General features: G+C 35.9%; 1 protein-coding gene across 1 annotated transcript; it reads right to left on the reverse strand.

Annotated features, from left to right (window-relative positions):
- Nucleotides 1-1,938: 1,938 nt before the first annotated feature.
- LOC120343220 (uncharacterized) lies at nucleotides 1,939-20,735 on the reverse strand. Its single transcript, XM_039412354.2, has 19 exons — nucleotides 20,699-20,735; nucleotides 18,133-18,211; nucleotides 14,446-14,664; nucleotides 13,670-13,810; nucleotides 12,904-13,059; nucleotides 12,406-12,459; nucleotides 11,699-11,936; nucleotides 10,367-10,551; nucleotides 9,776-9,844; nucleotides 8,431-8,631; nucleotides 8,024-8,095; nucleotides 7,522-7,710; nucleotides 7,039-7,110; nucleotides 6,422-6,613; nucleotides 6,124-6,174; nucleotides 5,707-5,793; nucleotides 5,225-5,395; nucleotides 4,776-4,847; nucleotides 1,939-3,454 (listed from the first exon to the last, which is right to left on the reverse strand). Exons 2-19 carry the CDS (start codon nucleotides 18,151-18,153, stop codon nucleotides 3,158-3,160), a joined length of 2,487 nt encoding a protein of 828 aa, XP_039268288.2. The 5' UTR covers nucleotides 18,154-18,211; nucleotides 20,699-20,735; the 3' UTR covers nucleotides 1,939-3,157.
- Nucleotides 20,736-22,252: the final 1,517 nt, after the last annotated feature.

The raw sequence follows: 22,252 nt of genomic DNA on the forward strand, positions 1-22,252 counted from the left end.
GGTAAGGACTGCTGCGCTCTGGTACACGTGTCCATATATTTGAGCATTGCTCTCTTGTTTTTGAAAAACATCTTCGAATAAGAATGGAAAATATATCTCTAAAGTGATGGCACTAAATACGTACCAATTGCATTTCTTTCTCATACTCTAATATCGCCTCTCTTGTTTTTCTTTCCTTCCTTCGATTAAATGCTCGCTGGTGTTAAAATAAAAAGTAGTAAGTAAGCAATTCTGATGGTAAGGTAGTCGAGAAAGGACTCGATAAGAGTCGCGGTCGATTCTATTTCCTCAGCAATTCATGTTAAAACAAAATATCGATCAGATTTGGAACCAGTACTGAGACCCACCATCACCGAAATAGAGCTGAGATTCGTCTTTTCGTGCAAAAATATGCAAACACACTGGTCTTCTTAAATGTAATTTTGTTTCAATAATTTCCGTATTATTGAATTTTATTTTAGTCCCGGTGTGTCGCGAAAAAATTTAGCCGTGTAGTTTGAAATAGTTTGAAGAACACGCCATATCCTAATCTAATTGTCGTAAATTTTACCTCAGATTGTTATTAGATATTGCTATACCCCAATTAAGCCCTAAGTTTTATTTATGGAATGAAATAAAACACAACTATTTTATGTTTCCTCAAATAACATTGTTTTACTTTCAACACATTGTTCTTGCGAATCGTAGTATCAAAGTGTTCGTCGCATGTTTTACCAAGATGGACATAATAATGCTTTCGAAATTTTTCGTCGCCCATTCGTTTTGTTCGCTCAAACTTTTCCATGGCATGTTTCTTCGTATCTTCGTGGTATTTTTTCAATTCCTCGACGTTCATGTGATTTTCGGCGGGAAAATGTTTCTATATACAACACGAGGTGTCTTTAATGTCACAGCTTTCATGTCAAATAAGTAAAAATGTTGTTCGATGACTAATAACATTGGGTTAAACTTCTTTTTTGTGTGTGCTGTTCGCTGCTTGGCAGTAATACAAATTTAGGTACTCATGAAGTATGCGTACCAAGATGGCGGACATCGGAATGTAGTATGTGTACCTGGTTAGGCCATTATTTTATTCCAATTTTCCTTATTTAGTTCTATTACGAGTTCGGGGACTAGCCAATTTGTACCTGCCGTAGTATTTGTACCTGAAATTATGGCCTAACCCAAACCTGGTACACATACTACGTTCCGATGCCCGCCATCTTGGTACGCATACTTCAGGAGTACCCAAATTTATGCGTCAGCATCATGAATAATTTTAAATGTTTTTTTGTTTTGCCCAATGAAGAAGATTATGCGTTTGGTTTTATTGAATATTTAGGCATGAATGTGTATACAAAATTGCGTTATGATCCAGATTTAGACAAGATTTAGATTGAAATGAAAAATCATGTGTTTATAGATATGTTAGCTCTGAAACTACACAAAGATAAACCATTTACTGTTTTGAGACTTCGATTTGATTTGTCATATTATTTTCTGAGTTGAGCTTTTTTGAGAAACAAAGTGATAATCCCGCACAGCGGCGCCCGAGATTTGAAATTATTTTAGCTCTCTTTTGTATAACTAATAGGACCTTCTTAAAAACCAAGATAAAAATTGAAAGAAAAATGCGCCCAAATAGTAGAATATTTGGCAACAGCTATTGTGTGGACGGGCCTCCAATGTTACTGTCACTTTTTTGTAGTAGAAGTTTCTAGAATTACAGTCCTCGTCATTCTATCGTTTAACCAATATATTTAATCTCACGATCTCATTCAGGCTATAATGAATTCATCGCATCACAATCCTGAAATTCTATTCATAAACAGGCATAGAGCAAGGAAAGGGCAGTTGAGTTATTTTCTCGTAACCCCTACTGATAGTCTATGTAATATAACCAGCATTTCCTGCTCATCTCACAATTCCAGAACCGTTTACAGATTACCCAAATGCGTTTGATTAGTTCGTATTGCAAAGCACAAAATTATTCAGAAAACAAATCGTGAAAATCAACTACTATGGATTTAAAACAGATAATAAAACAATGCTATATTTTATTGGAAATTGTGCAGTGCTTGTATATCGCGTGAATTCAAATTTCATATGAGTGAATTTTAAAGTAATGATTTCAATTTTGGTATACATGGTTGATCGATACCCAAACACGTGAAGTTACGATTATAATCTTAACGATAATCAAAAAATAAGTCTGATAAGAGTACCAAAAAATCAAAAATATAGAACATTTGAAAAAATGCCTATATATTAATTAACAACTTAACTCAACTTATAATATTAAAAACTATCACGTTCAATGTACAAACGGCCACTGAGTGATATTTCCATTTTTCATAAAATGATCTACATTTACGAATCATGATTTAACTTAAAATAGGCAACATTAAAATCGTAAAATATCATCAGTGATTTCTATCACAGAAAACATTGTAGCAGATAAAATATTGAATCAGAAGCTTTGAAAACCTGTTTCTCATCATTAATAGACAAGAAAGCGATGCTTGGCACGAAAATCAAAACGAAGTGGGATGGGTATAACATTTTTCACAGTAAACCTCCGGTACCTTAACGCAGCTGACCACCGGATATAATCTCACGCGAAGCGAAACTGCCACAAGGTGACACATTTTGATGACGCCATATCACACAAAAAAGCGCGTTCAATACAGGAATGTTTGAAACAAATGAAAGTAATAGCCTTTTAGCAAAAAATGAAAATTTCAAAGCAATTGGTCCAGTAGTTAATAAATCGTATTTAAGTAACCGGTGCGGTAAGATTACTAATTAATTACTACTACTGATTACAACTTTTTATTATTAAAAGAAGGCTTTTACGTTTATTATTTTTTCTAAAATCTCTGTGGGTTCTGAGGGATTCGTTTTGCGATTTTGTCTCCTGTGGCAGATTGGATACCCATACTACTAAGTTTTGGCCTTCTTGTTCGTCCTTGGAAATCGGAAAAATCAATATGGAAAAGGATGAAAGAGAAAAGTGATTTTTCCATAAGAAGAAGAATACTAACAACAATAACATAATATCAAAACGATCCATAGGTCCACTTCTTGTACCGCTTAATATCAAGTCAAAATTAATAAAATTATTGGCGAAACTAATATGCACAAGTTACCAGCTGTGAAATTTCTGTTTCAGTCGTGATCATGCGCTAAAAAGACTCGCGAATTTTTCCTTTATTCTTGCCCACAACGATTTTTTTACCTCCGGCACTTTATCGGTATTAGAGATCCTATTGTTTTCATGCTTTTCATTCAATTTTTTCATTTCCTCATACGACTCTTTCAGCTTCATCACGGCGACTTTATTGAACTCTTCCAAGAAGTATGAAGGCATAAGAAACCTCACTCTTCGTGAAGACATATCGTCATTAACATTTTTATGGGTTCGGGCGTAGTGTTCTGCAAGCTCTGTGCTGTCGATGTATCGATCTATCATTATCTGAATAAAAATATAATAATATTCGAGATATATTTTCGGAAAATCCTAATTAGACGCAGTGCATTATTCCATATAAATCGATGGAGTGTTAGAATCAGGTATGATGTTATGTCGCACGTTCACTAAACGACGTAGGTACTTCTATTTGGCATGACACAACCATTTTTGCATATGTTATTCCTAACCATCCGGATCCGTCATCCAAAGATTACGTCACCACGAACTCACAATAAATGGCATGTTCGCCAACGAAAACGAACTCACTAACGCCAACGATCTCTCTCATATCATATCGGGATCGTTACGAGAAAACGAGAGAAATAGCTTGCTCGATTTCGGGTAATCGTCTGCGAGTCATGGATGACAGTTAGTTCGGAGGGCCCTATTACGTTGCAGTGACGTAGTTTTGGAATGACATGGTCAGGCTTCTCGTGCAAAAATGTATGTGCCACGCCAGCTAGAAGAACTTACGTCGTGTTGTGAATATGATACCATATTAAATTACTCAATTGATATGCAGTTTTATGATGCGTCATTGAACAAAAGTTTTTTGGAATATTTATTCATGTTTTTTGGAATATTATTGAAATGACTTTGTCATCAAGTGTCTATGACAGGGGTGGGCAAGATTTTCGGACCAGGGACCTTACTGGCTGGCCATGTAAGCATGATTAAAGTTACATTTCATGGACAATATTTACAGTGTTACAAAAGCAAGAGTGAAAAACGATAATCAAAAAAACTCAATTTGATCGCAATCGCAGCAAATTCCATGAACTATTTTTTACTAAAAAAACAGCAAAATTTGGTTTTAGTATGGTGCGCGCTGGTGACAGCATCAGGCGGGCCAGATTGGATTACCCAACGGGCCGGATTTGACCCGCGGGACGTAGTTTGCCCGTGTCTGGTCTATGACCTTTATCTAAGGAAGTTTTAACAAGAAGTAGTTTTAAAATTAGTATACTAAGGTCAAAGGTAAAATGGAAAACAAGATGAGTTGTGTATGCGATCGTAGTATGTAACCATGGCCGGCCATAGCAGTTGAAATCTTTTGTCCCAACCTTTTATAGGTTGAAACTACATTACGAATTTTGAGAAAACAAAGGATTCAGTTAGAAGGACAAAACTGAATTACTGAGTTTTGTGGACCCATGGCCGAGAATCAGAATCGTATTAGACGAAATGTTGTTATGTAAATGTAAAATTTGATTTAACATTTTTTTTCTGTTGCTCGAAAAGTGGTGGATTCTTAATATTAGATTTTAATGGGCCGCTTTTACGATAAGTATTATGTAAATGCAAATTGATCTGTCTGACTTACCTTCTCAAGATTTTTTTCTTCCTTAATAACAATATCCGCAACCATGTTCTCTATCTCTTTCTGGACAAGCACCTGAAATAATTTTATAAGTCATAAGTTATAAAAAGATCTGTTGCATTGTTCAACAGCGCTCAACCAAATCATTTAACCTTACAGAATTTTGAACCATGGTTCAAGTATACACTAAACATTGTACTTTAAATTTACTGTGAGTATACGTGCTTTTCTGTTTGATAGAAAAAATCTAATTTATAAATAATATTGCACATCTTTGTTTAAAGAAGATCTACCTACGAAATGACATGCAAATACGCAATTATTTTATCTTTGTATGTCTACTCTAGGAATATTTGTAGCACTGTTCCCAAGCTTGATGCTAATTTTTCACCGAAATTTGATAAATTTCACAAATTTCCTACTACGTAATTTTTGAAGTTGTTTCAACTTACCCATTTGTCTTTATTTCTCTCCTCTGCTTTCCTTTTTCTTTCAGCAAGATCCAATTCCAAGTCGTCCAGGTATTGAAGCACGTAACCAGAGTCCTCATAGAACCGTTTTATTTTCATTTCCTCGTCGCTGCGTCTCCTTCCATCCATGTCTGCCGCAATGCTACCTTTGTCCTTAAAAATAATTTTGGCTTGATATTTAAACCTCGTTGTTCATTTGTTAAATGATATTATTATTATTATAGACTATAATATAGAGTGATAAGCGAAAACGAACGAATGAAATAAACGGAATAAAGATGAATTGTTTTTCATTGCACAGTTTTCCTACGGGATTCTCGTCGAAAAGATTTTTGATGCAGTAAAGCTAAATTCCATCTTGTGTCATGTATCATACTTGAATGCATGCCATATGTCGTAGTTACAAGTTGTATTATAATATATATTTTGTAACAGAAATAATTAAGCTTAAATATTTCACATACCAGGGCAGATTGCAGCTCCGTGATGTATCCTATAACAATTCTGTCTACCACCTGCGCGTACGGCCTTTCTTGATTCGGTAGCGGAAACTGTAATACAATGTTTTGGAATATTTCAAAAGTGATTTCAGCTCACGGGTCAATCATTTGATCTAAATCTGCGGGGCTTTTATAAAATTGAATAAATCTAAATAAAGTAAATCTTACTTTATTCAGCATGTCAAAATAAGTTGGATCTTGACGACTGCTGCGCAAGCCAAACTGTTTTGTTCGTATTATTGTGTCTACTACGAGGTTTATTTGAATCATCTATGGGACCACTCAAGGAATATCAATAGCCCACAGAAATATAGCGTGTTTCGGAGAACTCCAACGAATCAAATTGAGATCATTATACGAGAATGGAAAGAAATTATATACCTGACTCTTTGGCGCCCTGGTTGTTAATTCTGCAGCCATTCGCTTGCCCCACTGAACCAGGAAAGAATACATGTTAGAGTATTAGTTAAAACCTATGCTAAATATTTGGATACATGTCACTCAGCATTCATCTTGCGTATTATTGTACCAATAATACCTACATACAAAGATATAGTTTTGATAGCAAAGCACTTTCTTAACATTCTAGTTTATTATTTCCAAATAGAAGAATAGGTTATTAGGCCGGCCATCAGATAGCAAGCAATACTGTTGGGTTTATTCTTTTAAAAATTCTTACATTATTCTTCTGTCCAACCACCGCCGCTCCTCTTGCATTTTGGAATACTAAGTTAATCTTGACTTTTAGTAAATTGAGATATTTCTTTTCTACATTAGTTGAACCTTTGTCTAGATATTCTTCCTGAGCTTCTTTTCGAATATTTTCAGCATGTAACTTCATTTCATCTGGGGTTTGGTATTTAGCCGTTTTCTAAAAGTATGAAATTGCTAAAGAGAATGTAGGACTCCGCTATTGCTAAGCTGAACTTCTCGTTTGGACCGCAAAACTCATGACTTTTTGGTTTTACATTTACATCTTTCTTTTGGGGTGACCAGCGCTCAGTTGGGAGTTTTACGAGTTCAGTCATCGGAACGTAGTATGTGTTACCAGGTTAGGGTTAGGCCACAATTCCAGGTACAAATACTACGGGAGTCACTTGGCTAGTCCCCGAACTCGTATTAGAACTAAAATAAAAAAAATTGGAATAAAATTATGGCCTAACTTGGTACACATACTACGTTCCGGTGTCCGCCATCTTGGTGCACATACTGCACATACTACGGGAGCGCTGAAGCTTCCATGATGGAATAGTAGAGGGGCATCTATTTAGCAATATAGAATGTGAAATTGTTTACCTCTAGCCATTTTTTTTCGCTTTTATTAATCAAAGCAACTTTCAGTTTGTACAAGTCCCGCCTTCTTGTCTCCTGTTATCAAATAAAGGTAATGTAGCCTACTATTATTTGCTTTTGAACATAAAGATGTGTTAAATGGGATCAGTTTGGCTAGGAATGGGCTCTGCGAAATATACTCTACTATTTCATACTATACATAAGATGGCAGCCTTGAGTTGGACAAAAGTTCTACTTACTCGATCAGCAATTTTATATCTGCGGTACCAACGCAGACTACCTATTGTGTCCCTCACAGAAATTACATTTCACGATAATCTCTCCGTAAAAGGGGGCTCTGACAAATTCATAGCCGAGAGAGCAAATTTTTATTTTGTTGGGTAATTTTATTGAAAATTAAATAGCTAGATGGTTTGGATAAATACTGTAAATTCGATTGAATCGCGAAAATTTTATAGCAGTTTACGAAGGAAAAAAACAAAATACCTTTATCATGCTTTCGGCTCGGGTTCTTTCTTGGTTGTGAGCCAATATATCATCAAAGTATTTGCTTGCTTCCATCCTTATGTTTTCCATGTTTGCTTTAGCTCCATACTTTTGTTGAATTTGAACAAGGTATTGGCAGTGAAAGTGATACAATGCATTCGGATCATCCATACCCCATAAAATCACCGCCTGATTGGAAAAATAGTGTTAGGAACAAAACAATCAACTTGTAAAAACAATTTTTAACAATTTTTTGAATCTCGGTTTTATCGATGATTCAGACTCAAGTTAAGTCTCATTTTATGCAAAAGTACGATTTGAATAGGAGATAAAGTGTAAGTTATGCCATAAAGTGTTATGGGATCGCGAACTTTGATCAGAAACACAAAATCCTTACAAACTGCGATAATTACACGTTCATTAGACTTATCTATCTTGCTTCGCATAGCAAATTTATAAACTATTTTCGATTAAAATTAAAATTTGTAGAAAAAATATTTACTTGTTGAATAAGATCTTGATATTCTGCAACTGCTTTTGCCTCAAGTTGAGCCTTTTCCAATTCTATTTTTCTCTGAAATATAGATAAATTAATGCCAAATCTTGCAGATGGTATGATTGAAATATGTTGTGTACATCGCACGTCAACCTGCAATAAGCTCCTGATAAAGCGCCGATAGCACGATCTCTAGTGCTAGTGTACTATCACTAATGTTTGGAGTAGAGGAGCATTGCTGAAGTTTGCGCACGCGGTTTGAATGTATTATAGCAGAACTTGAAAAATAGCAAAAAGGTAAGCATAGATTATTAAGAATACATTCTAAACACTTTCTAACAAAAGTAAAACTCATTTTGCAAGAGCACCCAGTTCTATAATTAAAGTAGAGTATCTAAGATTTTACTAATCACCTTTATGAACTCATTTTTGGTTTTGATCGTTTCAAAGTGATCATCACACATTGTTTCCAGATGTTTTTCAAAGTTTTGTTCACATTTCCCGTCACCCATTTCTTTTGCACTGGCGTATCTTTCCTTCGCGAGTCTTTTTGCGTTATTATGTCTTCCTTCAAGATCTTCCTTCTCAACGTAACATTTCTCCTTAAGAGCATTCTGCGCGAAAAGCAATTACCTGCGTTATAGAGATAGTGAACGAAAATCTGGTTTGCATATAAACTTATTGATACTTAGACATGTATTCTAATCTTGTTTAGAAATGCACAATAAATGGACGAGCTCGAATATTCAGAGCTATGTGCAATAAAATTGGCGCTCCCGTAATATGTAAACCAAGATGGCGGACACCGGAACGTAGTATGTGTACCAGATTAGGGTTAGGCCATAATTTTATATCAATTTTTTCATTTATGTTCCATTACGAGTTCGGGGACTAGCCAAGAGCTCCCTTAGTATTTGTACCTGAAATTATGGCCAAATCCCAACCTGGGTTACAACTACATTTCGGTATCCGCCATCTTGGTTCATATACTATCGGAGGTTGACCACCCAGGTTGATAGAAAAAGACGAGCGGTGATTATAATTCAGTTACATTTTTTTCATGTTTAGAACCCATCGCCGAGTTTGCCAGCCTCCCGCAACAATTTTATATTTGTTATTTTTGCATATAATTTTCTCTGAGTTTTCCGTGTCTGAAGGTGACGCGTCTTTTATTATCTTAAAATGCACCATCTACCAGACAACGTCCCACTTGTCAAATATTTATCTATCCATTTCTTTAAGGAGCTGGCTCAGTTAGATAAGCCGTACTGTTTCTTTATATTGACGTGTTAAAGATTTACAAGTTCAATTCTTTATTTATGTTAAAATCTTATTTGTATTCATTTTATAAATACTGTTTTTGCCCCACCCCACTGCGCGAGGGAGGCGAATGTACAATTGATAATTTGATAAAAGTACAGAAAACGAAAAAACGATCGCTCAAAAAGGCGTCTACCGACAATAACGAACTCACTAATCCCAGCGATCTCTGCGATAATATTGGCATCGTAGAAGAGAGAACGAGAGAGAGTACGAGAACGTCTGCGCAATTTGAACAACGGTCCGAATATGTCGGTGGGTTGTATTGCGTAATTGTGACGTCGTAGTGTCGTAATTTTTAGATGACGTAGTCACATTGAGGTTAGGAATGACACATGCAAAAATTGTTGAGCCACGCCCACTAGAAGTACTTGTGGTTTTAGAGGGGGAATAACTTGAAAACGTTTTCAATAATTTATGAATAGAAAAATCGCCGACCTTCATTGTTTCATCATAGTATAGTAGTGCCTTCTCGTACTCAGTTGAATAGTAAGCTCTGATGTTTGCCTGCAAAGAAAACAAACTTTTGTCGAACATTGAAATAACCCCATGCGTGCACGCACGGACTTTTTAGTAAGTTTTTTTTTTGAAGATGTTCATAACAAAACATATAAGATTGTGCAGTGATGTTTTGTATTGAAATTCCGAGTTTGTATCGGAAAAACAAGTCTTGTGTAACTGTAACTAAGTCATTTTATGGGCGGGTTACCGAAACTGCCAGTTCATTTTGAGCGCTGTACGTTTTATAGACATTTTTGCGTAAATGGTATACTGTAGCTAATAAAAACGTTTACTAAAATCTATCAATAATTTCAATAAACGCTATGCTTCCAGGTGCAATCTAGTGAACAAGTTAAGCAAAATTCGGGATAACCTACGTTTGCTGCAACATTCTCAAGTAGATATTATTTTTACATTTAGTTAGTTATATTTTTCTTGAAAAAGTTGTATGAAATGGAAGATATCCGAAAATAGGGCAAAGTGATTACGCCGTTGGCCTGAAATATACCTAAAGTAACAAAAATATACCTCCTTCAAGTTACTTGCTTCGTATTCCCCACCAGAGAATGCCCCGTCGCATGCAACGATCATATTTAAGATGTCACGCGCTGACATTTTATTATTCCCTTTTGCCATTTTAGGCTGCAAATGTTGTGGACTGACAATGCTTTCAACGTACTTCTTGACCCATTTTCTGAATACGTCCTCGAGTTCTAGAAAAATATAAAGAAATCCAAGATGCACTCGAAAGTCGAAATGATAAAGCCACGCGGATAAAAGCGAACGGTAAATTTGTTCATCACTATTGTTGATATCTTTAGGATGGAAATTTTCAATTGAAAACAACTTTCATTTATCTCCTGCTCCATTATAATGGGTGATTTAGCAAAACTTTCGATTTACATTGCTCAAATATATGGGCACTAAGTACAAATGTCATATGAAGAAATTAACCGAATGAAATTCATCATCATTTATATAAACAAGAGAGCTATGCTCAAATATATGGACACGTTTGCCGATTCCAGGAATAGTACCAACATTTAAAGACATCAGTTATAACAGTGAATGCAAGCCCCGCTTTCACGCGACAGTTACGAGTTAATTCAGTGTTAATCCAGTGTTTACGGTACCGGAACTGACCTATCTTCAGAAGTTCCTGTCTTGTGACAGCGTGAATTGAAATTGCAAGATGGTCCGAATCACAATTGTAGTAACACCAACGATCCGAGTCACTACTGTAATATAACATCAAGTACGGCACTATTCGCCATTCACCTTGCCTCAAATCTTAGCAAAGCCAGGATTTCGTTACGAACCATCGACGTTCGATGGCACGTGATCAAAAAACATGAAGAAGAGTGCCATCATACACGTCACAAGGTGTCGCTATTTTTATTCTGACACATAAAAAACGAATCTCTTAAAGTCCACAGAAATTTTTTAAATAAGTAATAGCCTTTCGGCAAAAAAATCAATCTTTAACCACTGAAAATTTCAAAGCAATTGGTCGCGTATTCGAAGAGAAAAGCGATGTTATCATGAAAATATGAACAGGAACAACAACATAATATTGAAACGATCGTTATGTACACTCGCGTGTCCAAAAAACGAATTTGGGGTCTAACCTTGAGCAGTACTCAAGGTAATTTCAAAAATCCCTCATTGCTGATGACTGAAAATTTGAAAACAATTGGTTGCCCAGCAAGCAGCAATGCGATTTCTTTCAACCAGAACTCCAACAAGGCCAACAACAACAATTTAGCAACTAATCATAAGCACGTTTCGTGCCCAGTAATTACAACCCATTAAGTATAAGTTAGATCAGTAGCTTTCAACTGCAATTGAATAATTACTTACCATCATTTCTGCCTGAAAATCTTATAGTAGTTGCCAGTTTTCCTGGGTGAGGAAGACAAAAGCAATTAACTTTTGTGAAGCTATTTTTTATTTCTTGTCTGATTCTGACTTGTTCTTTACCGCCCTCTTCAGACTCCAGTATTTCGTTTATGTCGTTCTGGCCACTCTCCATACCGAATGCCCGTTGGTCTTCATATTCATCCAAAGTATCTCTTACCAAAAAATTCAAGACTTGAAGCTGAAACGCAAAGTAGAATACTTTTTGCAGTGTTTAGTAGGCCGTTTAGCTTAATTTGTCTCAGTAGAGCAAGACGGATGCTTATAAAAGCAAGCCATTGATAGGGGGGCAAATCGAACAAACTAAGTCTCTGCAGCAAAACTAGTGGTAATTTTGCAATAAAATGAGTTGAACTCTAAAATTTTTGACACGTAAGCGTTTTCTTGCGTGTTCGGTCCAACAACATGCCTATTATAGCACAGGGCGTCCAAAAAATTTCTTTCGATTTTATCGTAATAACAATTGTAAATGAGTATTACAGACACAATAATAATTATTGATAAAAAAAAGAAAAAAGTTATTAATTTTTATTCGTATATCAATGTATATACGATGGTATACAATAAGAGTGTTTTTGACGCAGCCTTCAAGGTGTTTTCATTTAATTCCCCCCCTGTTTGAAAATATGCCTAACATTGTTATAGCATACCTTGAAAAATGGTTCCTCAAGTTTAGCTGTGGCCATTGCAAATTCAACGCACGTCTGAAACATAATTTTTTTTTAATTAGCCTATTGGTGAATTCATTCATAAAATCATCATGATTACGGATTTATGTATAAATATTTTGCAACTGGTCTCATCCACCGAAAACACCGCCTTTCTGCAGACTGCAGAGTGACTGGCGTATTCATTATTTACCTATACCAAATACTCTTGAATATGTAAGTCTTCGCACAAAGTTAGTATAAAGATAAATATAGTACTATGTTATATATATATATATGACTTTAACGATTAGAAATACGAGGGCAGGTAATTTCAAAAATTAAACTCAATACAATATTTTGACAGCGCGAATCTCTCATTCGACATAGGCCAAAGTATGCACCACTCACGCCTAAATTTCTCAGGGTAACCGTATCCGTCTATTCATATCCGTCTTCAAGACTTAAGACAGACACTGAAAATTTGTAGTGGCCAATTACCTTCAAATAATCCAAGTGCTGGGTGTTAATGCGCTCTTTGACATTGAATATCTGAACAGAACTCGCCAATGTGCTCAAAGTCAGAAGCGCAGTATTTACCTCCTTTGAGGTCTTATGGTCAAACAGCCCTTGGGTATCCATTATCAATACGGCCATCTGCAAAGTATAATATTTAATTAAAATCTGCATAAAAGAGCAAAAATGCAAAAAAGGTGTTTTCATTGAATCATAGTCGCAATATTTTCGAACCGACACTCACAACGCTTGTGTGGGTTGCCTAACGACGAAGCGCAAGCCCCATCGCAAAATGGCTCAAACAATCCTACGCGTGTGTGCTGATGCGGACCACGATTACTTTGTATTAGTTCAGTCGGAAACACATGCGCATACATGACATCTCTAAATTAGAGTCGTCCGCATTAAGCTACTTGACGAGAATGTAAATATTGACCGCGTATTAACTGTCTCAGTGTGACACTATCAGCGCCAGGCTTTTGTGCTAGGAGCGAGTACTCCAACAAAACTAGGACTCGAATCAAAGCCCATTATAAATGGTTGAGCAAACGAAAAAGAGGGAATAGCCATTTGAGACCCATCCCAAAAATAAAAGTGCAATTAAAAAATTATTTTAACAATAGAACCGAGAAAAAAATTCTATAAAAATGCTCACGGTTACAAAAAAACAGCAACCAGCAACACTTTTATTTTATCCGCGTGGATGGGTTTTTCAATGACTAATGTTTACTGAAGGGAAGAATGTCCTTACCTCACTGCCATTGTTTGGTTGCGGGACATAAAACACCTTATTCCATATGCTGATACCAACAGTCACTCGATTTTTGCCGCTGCTCCATCTCGGTCCATTCGTACTGGTGCTATCGTCGCCAATCCAATCTTTGTTCTTCCACTGGAAGTTAATATCAATATTGCAAAACTTATTGCCACCCAAAAACTTGTCATGTGATTGTTTTTGTAGCGTTTACAACTATCCATATATATATAATCGAAGTATTGGTTTATGACTAGATATATCAAATATTACGTGTTTGAATCGTTAATTTAGTTGTGATAAAGAAGATATTGGTGGTATAAATAAATTTTAAACACGTTCGGACAGATTTAAATATAAAAAACGTAGCCACGAAAATTTCCACCGTGAACCGCATTCAGGATATTTGCACCCACAGACTTTTGCTCACATGTACATTTGCACTCACACACATATACACCCATGTACAGTTACACATTTGGCGTGTAAATATCTATTGCACAAATGCACATGTGGACGCAATAACCTAAGGGTGCCAATGTCTGTGGATTCAAATGGTCTTAGGTGGAAATGTACACAGGCGCAAATTTTCATGAGTGCAAATGTACGGGGTGCAAACGTACTGGGTTCAAATGTCCGTGGTGCAATCTGTATATGGGTGCTAAATTTTGTGCATGTAAAGGCACGTCGGTGCAAATGTCCATGGGTGAAATGTCTGTACGTCATTGAAACTTTCAAAAAATCAGAATTTTAAAGACATCGCTCTTACTTACCCCTTCTGCTTTAAGGTATCTTATTATAAAGTTTAGAATAAATGATTTTCCAGTTCGCATACATCCGGCTATTGAGATAATTGCAACGGGTCTGTCTCCGATCTCAGGTCTGATCAACATCTGTCGAAGAGCATCGTGATCGATTCTCATTGTACCATCGGGCATTTTGCGAGTGATCAACACATTTTTGTTTTTTTTCTTGGGAAGAAAAGGGGGAAGCTGGCGGAGAGAAAGAGTTTTAGGTTTCCGTGTATATTCGTTTACTTAAAAACAGACGAATATCATAAATAAAAGCGTATGATATCAGAAACGTACATAGAATTTCAGTGGACTTGTTCATAAAATTGCACAATAACATTGACCTGTTACAGACCAGTTGTTTGATATTTGATAAAATATAAATCCAGGCACGCTGTCAAGCTTGGTATTTCGACTTCAAAATTTAAAAATAAAAGTTTGTTTTGTGGCATTTATTAACGAATCACAGTGATTAATCATTCTAGTACAGTGGTTCTCAAACGCTGGGGCGCGCCTATATAACGGGGGCGTAGACAATTTGTTGAAAGGGCTAGAAGCTGATTGAAAATAAAATTATTTGTTGATTTGATCTTGCTCGCTTTATTTTCGATATTTACATTTCTTCATTGTTCAGAGATTGCAGAAAGCTGTCGTGCTTGTTGTTATATTTGATATCTATTATATTACTTCCGCTGTACTATATGTTATTTGTAGCTTATTGTTAGCTACTTATTTTTGAGGTGAGGCACGAGACTTGACAAATTCTAAAAAGAGGGCGCGGCTCAAAAAGTTTGAAAACCACTGTTCCAGTACGATTGCATTACGTTACATAGCTAAATTTTAAATAGTTGCCATTGATGTGCCAGTAAAACTTTTTTTTTTATCTATATCCCAAACCGATACGCCAATATATGTAATAAAATTAATATAATTTTACAAATGCTTTATTAAAGTTTGGCGCATTTTGCAAAGTGTTGGGAAAATATCTATCTATTCGCCATGCATGGGCGATAAAATATGAAATTTTTAATATGGGTGTATTGCTGTTGATATGTTTACATTGGGTGGCTAGTTAACATCAGGAATATCTGATATCTATAACGATGCTGCTCATTGTTGATTTGTCGGATTGTTTTCCGTGTTATTTCGTTGTTTGATCCCACATTCCTCTCGGTTATTTAAACAATTACCACCGCAGTTACGTAAGTTTGTTTTAGGTTAATATTTTCAGATCGAGGTTCAGGGGGGCGTATTCGGCTTCCAAGATTTTCCAAGCTAAACTGCAATATATGGGAAATTTTAATCAGTTGCTAGAATTGGAAATGTAACCTAATGGAATTAACAAAGTAAATCCATTTCAAGTAGTTGTCAATCCTCAAGCCCTTCCTTAGACACTCCCCAAAAAACTTGAATTTCGAAATGATTTTTGAAAATCAGACTGTGAAAATTGTCATTATGGAACGATTATAGTAATTACACGGAGTTATGTGATATTACGCAAGCAACTTTTTAAAAATACGTTCTATGTCTTCATCTTCAAAAACAAAATTCAGTTTGCTAAACCAATAGGTCTCAAGCCGTGTACCACAGTTGCGATTTTCAATGTAATAAATTAGAACATTTCTGCGAACCACCCCATCTTCGTATTTTAAAATCAGTGATTCGCACATTTCCTTAGGACTGGTTCGAGACTTTTGGGCGACGTGGAATTATATATATATATAGAAAATATATATATTTCATTCAAAAACATGCTTTCAGAGTTCATGTTCAACTTATATATATATTATAGACTTTTTCTGTTCAACAAATTTTTCATTTATTATACATGAAAGTTGTTGGGTGAAATATTGTAAATAATTAGTTTACATACATGATATAATGAAAACGAGGCGTAGTAAAATAAACTTAATCAAATCTCAATAAATAATATCAATACCTAAATTTGAACTGTGAATGAGGAGGCGCTTCACTATGTAAAGTACGATAATATTGGACACAAGAAGGGCCTTTGGATCGTTGTGTTATTATCATGTCGTTCTTATTCTTATGCTTGTTGGTATTTTTCTGTGTTGTTGTTGTGAAAAATTTACTTTTCTCTCGAATAAGTGGACCAATTGCTTTGAATTTTTTTGTGGTTTGATATTGTATTATTCGCTAGAGGACTCTTACTATTATTTAGTTCAAAAAAAATCTGTGAGCTCTACGAGATTCGTTTTTTGTGTGCGATGGCGTCATTAAAATTATTAATGCGCACCTTGTGGCGGTTTCGCGTCCACTGTCTGGTGGTCAGGCAAAATCGTGAGGACAGCGGTAGCGGTAGTCTATTGTAAAAGATTGCATATCCGTACTACTTGCCATTTGGGTACTTCCAAATTATGTAAACTAAGATGGCAGACACCGGAACGTAGTATGTGCACCAGGTTAGGGTTAAGCCATAATTTTATTCCAATTTTCCTTTTTAGTTCTATTACGAGTTAAGGGAATAAGCCAATTGACTCCCGCAGTATTTGTAACCGAAATTATGGCCTAACCCTAACCTGGTACACATACTACATTTCGGTGTACACCATCTTGGTTCACATACTTTTTCGTGTCCATATATTTGAGCATCGCCCTCTTCTTGAATAATGTCAACATGATACGGGCCCAATGTTCTAGCCAAGTGTTCTTCAGCCTTTTTTTTTATCGTGGTATACCCTTTACAAATTTTCAAGAACTTTGTATACCTTTCAAATACTAATGTTTATAAGGCTTAAATAAACATTAAAATTGTAAGCACATATTGTATTACAACATCGTCATGCAATCTAATAGGCTAATGCCTGCAAGTTATAAATTTGACTACCAACCCAGACACGTGACCGCACTAACTATATAATTTGTGATGTAATAATCTGTTCACGACGGTTCTTTACGTGAATGACATTTTATATTTCATGTGCGCCATGTTTGCATTGTTGTTTCGCTTGAGTATTTTAAACTTTATTGTATTAGAGTTTAGAATCCCTGACTAAGGCTGTACACCCTTCGTATACTCTTTATCAGTTGTGTACCCAACTCATGGTACGGTATACACTTGGGTATACGTTATATCCGGTTGAAAAGCACTGTTCTAGCCACTACATCATAACATATTAAATAATCACTTTGCTGTGTATACTAGACTGGAGATATATACTATTTTTAAAGACAATTAAGATTGAAAATGGGACTCCAAAAATGACAAAAAAAAATGTATTACATTTAGATAAAAAGAAAACCTCACAAAATATTACAATTATTGTTAAGCGCTCGAGGGCCGCATTGAAAGCTCCATGGAGCCACACGCAGCCCGGAGGCGGCGAGTTTGACCCCCCTGAGTTAGGAAGATGTGCCACTGGGAATGCAATTGCTACTTCACAATCGTTCAATCAGAATTCAAGCAGACAGGAATTTGCTAGTCTACCTGGAGGTAATCTACCAAAGTAGCTGTATCTTCAAATCGCGCTACCCAAACAAACGCTTAGTAATAAGATTGTTTTGAGCAACTAGTTAGAAGCTTCATACAATTTAACGAGAGCAACAATCAGATCATATATTTATATTTTACATTTAAATAAAATATAATGTAATATCGAGTGATTATAAAAGTAACTTAGATGTACATAAATATAGAAAAGCACTTACTAGTGATTTGAAGCCTTCCATGCTGCCAGGAAATATCCTTTAGTAATATGTACTAGCTAACATAGTATAGAATAGGCGTCTGTAAGAAGCACAACGTTGTCCGTTATGTTGCGGCTAGACCATTTTTTTCTTTTCTATTGTGTGAGCAATGTATTCATTGCGCCGCGTAGCGGAAACGAATTATGTTATTGAAGTCTTCCGACAAACTGATGCAAAACTCCATGATTTGTTTCTCATTATATGCAAAACCAATTCAATTATATTTTTAAAAGATTGAATGGCACCAAGAAAATTACAGAACAAAAATTTATTCTACAATATAATTATGAAAACGATTGTGGCGATTTATATTCAGCCAGCCGCGAGGGCCTACGCCAAGGCTGTCCGCCATTTTGATTTCGCCAACTCGATGGAGGTTTTCTGATAAGGGTGCGGTAAATAACTAGGAATTTATATTTTATTGACACACTCGCTTCTCCGGTCTCACGATCAAAGTCGGCATTGTTATGCAAGCAATTGTCCAATGTGTCGCCTGGTATGCTGAGGGTTGATATGCAAAAATAGCTTTTCTGGGTCGGTTAGTTGCACACAGTTTGAGGAAGCAACAAGGCTATGCTCGATCGGATATTTTGTACAGAGCCCCACCACTGAATTGACAAAAACACCCCTCCACGTATTGAAATTACAAATTAGGGCGCTCCAGAAGCATGTGTGCATCAAGATGGCGCACAACCTGAACCCTGACCTGGTGCACATACTATGTTCAGGATGTTGGTGTTCAGGATGCCATGTTGGTGAACATACTTCTGGAGCTCCCAAGTTAGTAATTTTCCCGTTGGGTTTAGAGTTGAAATATTTTGAATTTCAAGTGCAATCTGCATTCTTAACCCAAAACGTAACTGGATAATTGCGTTGGCGCAGGCTTTGTACACGGGCGTAGCAAGGGGGTGGTTTTGGCGGTCGGACCCCCCCTCCACCCCCATTTCAAATGTAAAAAAATAAAAGCAACAATTTTTCGTAGCTTGAAACGCTTTTTAGACACTCAAGACTCGACCGGACCCGATAGCTGTTTCGATCTAACTTGGCAGAACCGTATTGTTATTCAATTCAAGAGTCTTGCTGCACACTAACACAAATGTATTTCTGTAACGTTCCGTCTGACCGGGGTCTAACTTCTTCAGACAAGCATTTTTAATCTATGATAAGAAACGCGATAGCAAACGCGACTTCTTTATAGAATTTTCTAAGCGTTCAATAAAAATTGCGGCTTTAGCTAACTCCTATTGCCTGCAACAATTTCCACCTGTTTTAAAGAATATTATTAATAAGCACTTTAAGTTATAAAGAGTGGGACTTGGGTTAAGAATTACGCGTCACAAAGTCAATCAAATTTAAAATCAAAGTGGCAAGATTTTGATATATCTGGAATTTTTAAAGAAATTTATCAATGTACACAAAAAAATATCGAATGAAACAACAATATTTACCAATATATGATCACAGCCTGATTCAATATTGAGTAATCAAAATTGCCACTATTTTGATTTTATTATAACTCATTACATTCTACGCTTCCATCACGCGATGAGCATTATTTAAAACGCCTTTGCATCCTCTCATGTGCATTTTTAACCTGATTCATTATTGAGTAATCAAAATTACCACTAGTTTAATTTTATTCTAACTCATTACACCCCGCGCTCCCATCACGCGATGAGCATTATTAAGACCGCCTTTCATAATACAACAGTAATCACTGATATTTCTATCATCCATGCTTGATACATGTGTGGGTTATTACATTATTGGATTCAAATGATCTTTATACCATTTACGTCATTAGGCCATAAGGAAATGAGAAATATTGTCACGTTCGCATCCATTTCAATACATTATAAGTTAGCTTAGGCATTAACGAAATCCAACGCACTAACAGCCAAACCTGACATTGGCAAATTACGACCTGCGGGCTAAATCCGGCCCGCTGGGTAATTCAATCTGGCCCGCCTGATGTTGCCACAGCCAAATTAAAACCAAATTTTAATGTTTCCGCCAAGAAATAAGAGATTTGTTAAAATTGAAATTAGTTGTAGCACGAGGCCTATTGTTTTTCACTTTTGCATTTATAACACTGATAATATTGTTCATGAAATGTAACTGTATACGTCACACATATCCCGCCAGTCTGGGTGGGCAAAAATTTTTGCATGCAGTTAAAATATCTAGCCCACCCTTGCCCTAAATCCAGGTCAAGGCACATGCAACTAAAGTATATGCGGTTACAGATGGCCCCGCGCTAAACTTAGATGTGAATTATTAAATTCAACCAGCATACATTATTGTAACCGTGCATAGGTCGGCGTGATTATCAATAAGCCCTCAAGACCTGTAATCTGAAGTTACAGTCGCGATAAAAATACAATCAAAATTAAAGCAGAATTAAAATATGCTTTGATCTAGAATTTGAAATCTGCTACCTGATAACTAAATAATTGAATTTGAGTTTCAGCTAAGAAAAGTTTGAACGAAAACATAGCTTATACTCAAAATATAGAAAAGCACTTACTTTGATTTGGAGATTGCCACGCTGCCAGGGAATATCCTCTACTCACTAGTAATAACTAAGATAGCATAGACTAGGCTTCTCTAAAAAGCAGAACATTGTCGGTTATGTTGTAGCTGTATAGCTATTAGCTAATGTATTCATTGCGCCTCGTAGCGGAAACAATTTATATAAAGTCTTCCGACAGACGGATGCAAAACTGCATGATTGGTTTCTCATTATATGCAAAACCAATTCAATTATATTTTTAAATGATTGAATGGCACCAAGAAAAGTACAAAACAAAAAAGTATTCTACAATATAATCATGAAAACGATTGTGACGATTTTTATTCAGCCAGCCGTGAGGGCCTACTCCAAGGCTGTCCGCCATTTTGATTTCGCCAACTCGATGGAGGTTTTCTGATAAGGGTGCGGTAAATAACTGGGAATCTGGTGTGGTTTAGTATCACAAGTAGAGCGTGGCGTAACGATTTTGTGCCTGTCACTCCTGTATTATTCAATAATTAAGTTCGATCGTGAAATGAATTAACTTTTTCTTATGCTATGTTGTCGAGATTTTATATTTTTCCTAGCATTTGTTTTAATTATGTCTTCTGTGTAAGCATTATTTAAACTTTTCTCTTGTTTTAATTAAAGTAAGAGAGTTTACTGAAGAAATTATTATGTATTTTCGATACATCGAGTATGGGACATCAAATTGCTCGCAGGGCAAGAGGTAACTTGAGGAATCGAAGTTGATTTTTCATACCCATTTGTGGGGATATTTATATATCGATGGATATACAGAGCAGTGGTATGCACCCCAGGGTACTGCCGATACTTTCTAGGGGTTCCATTCAAATCCGAGAGTCTATATTAATATATGTATATTGTTTAACTATAATCAAATATTCATTAAGTTGCCACATTTATTAAACTAGCTACACTCGATAGATCATATTGTTTTTATCAGATTTAGGGTTGCTTTTGTGTATATTTATGGTTTTTACAATTCAGACAATAAAATAAAACTATTTCACAAGGTTTTCTCAAGCCAATGGAATGTTTCATGGGATTTTGCTGCACCAAAAAGGTTGGTAACCAACGGTATGTGGAATAAAACCGTGCTTGAAGAACACATAGACAAATGATGGTTTTATAGAGGAGAATGATCCTATCTGCGCATTTGCTCACGTGTTATTTGATTGAAACACGTTTAATTGAGTATAACACCGGTCTGTACTCCTCAGAAGTCTAAAACACACAATGTATCGAATGCCAAAAGTTCGTGTATTCTAAAGATGCACAATCCTAAGATACAGATATATTGAAATATACACTTGAACCCTTAATACAGTTATACGGTCGAATATCAAGCAAAAAAAAAAAAAAAACATACTATATTTTAACTCCCGGACGAAGCTGGAAACACACGTCATTAAAATTGGTCGATACAAAAGAAGGCAGCTAGAATGGCCTATTTCGTAGAATTCAACATACTATTAATATAAAGGGGTTAAATAACATTATAATCCATAGTTACAATCCACATTTGCTACAGTTCCATGATATATT

The sequence above is a fragment of the Styela clava genome, chromosome 3, assembly GCF_964204865.1.
Source record: "Styela clava chromosome 3, kaStyClav1.hap1.2, whole genome shotgun sequence".
Lineage (NCBI taxonomy): Eukaryota > Metazoa > Chordata > Ascidiacea > Stolidobranchia > Styelidae > Styela > Styela clava.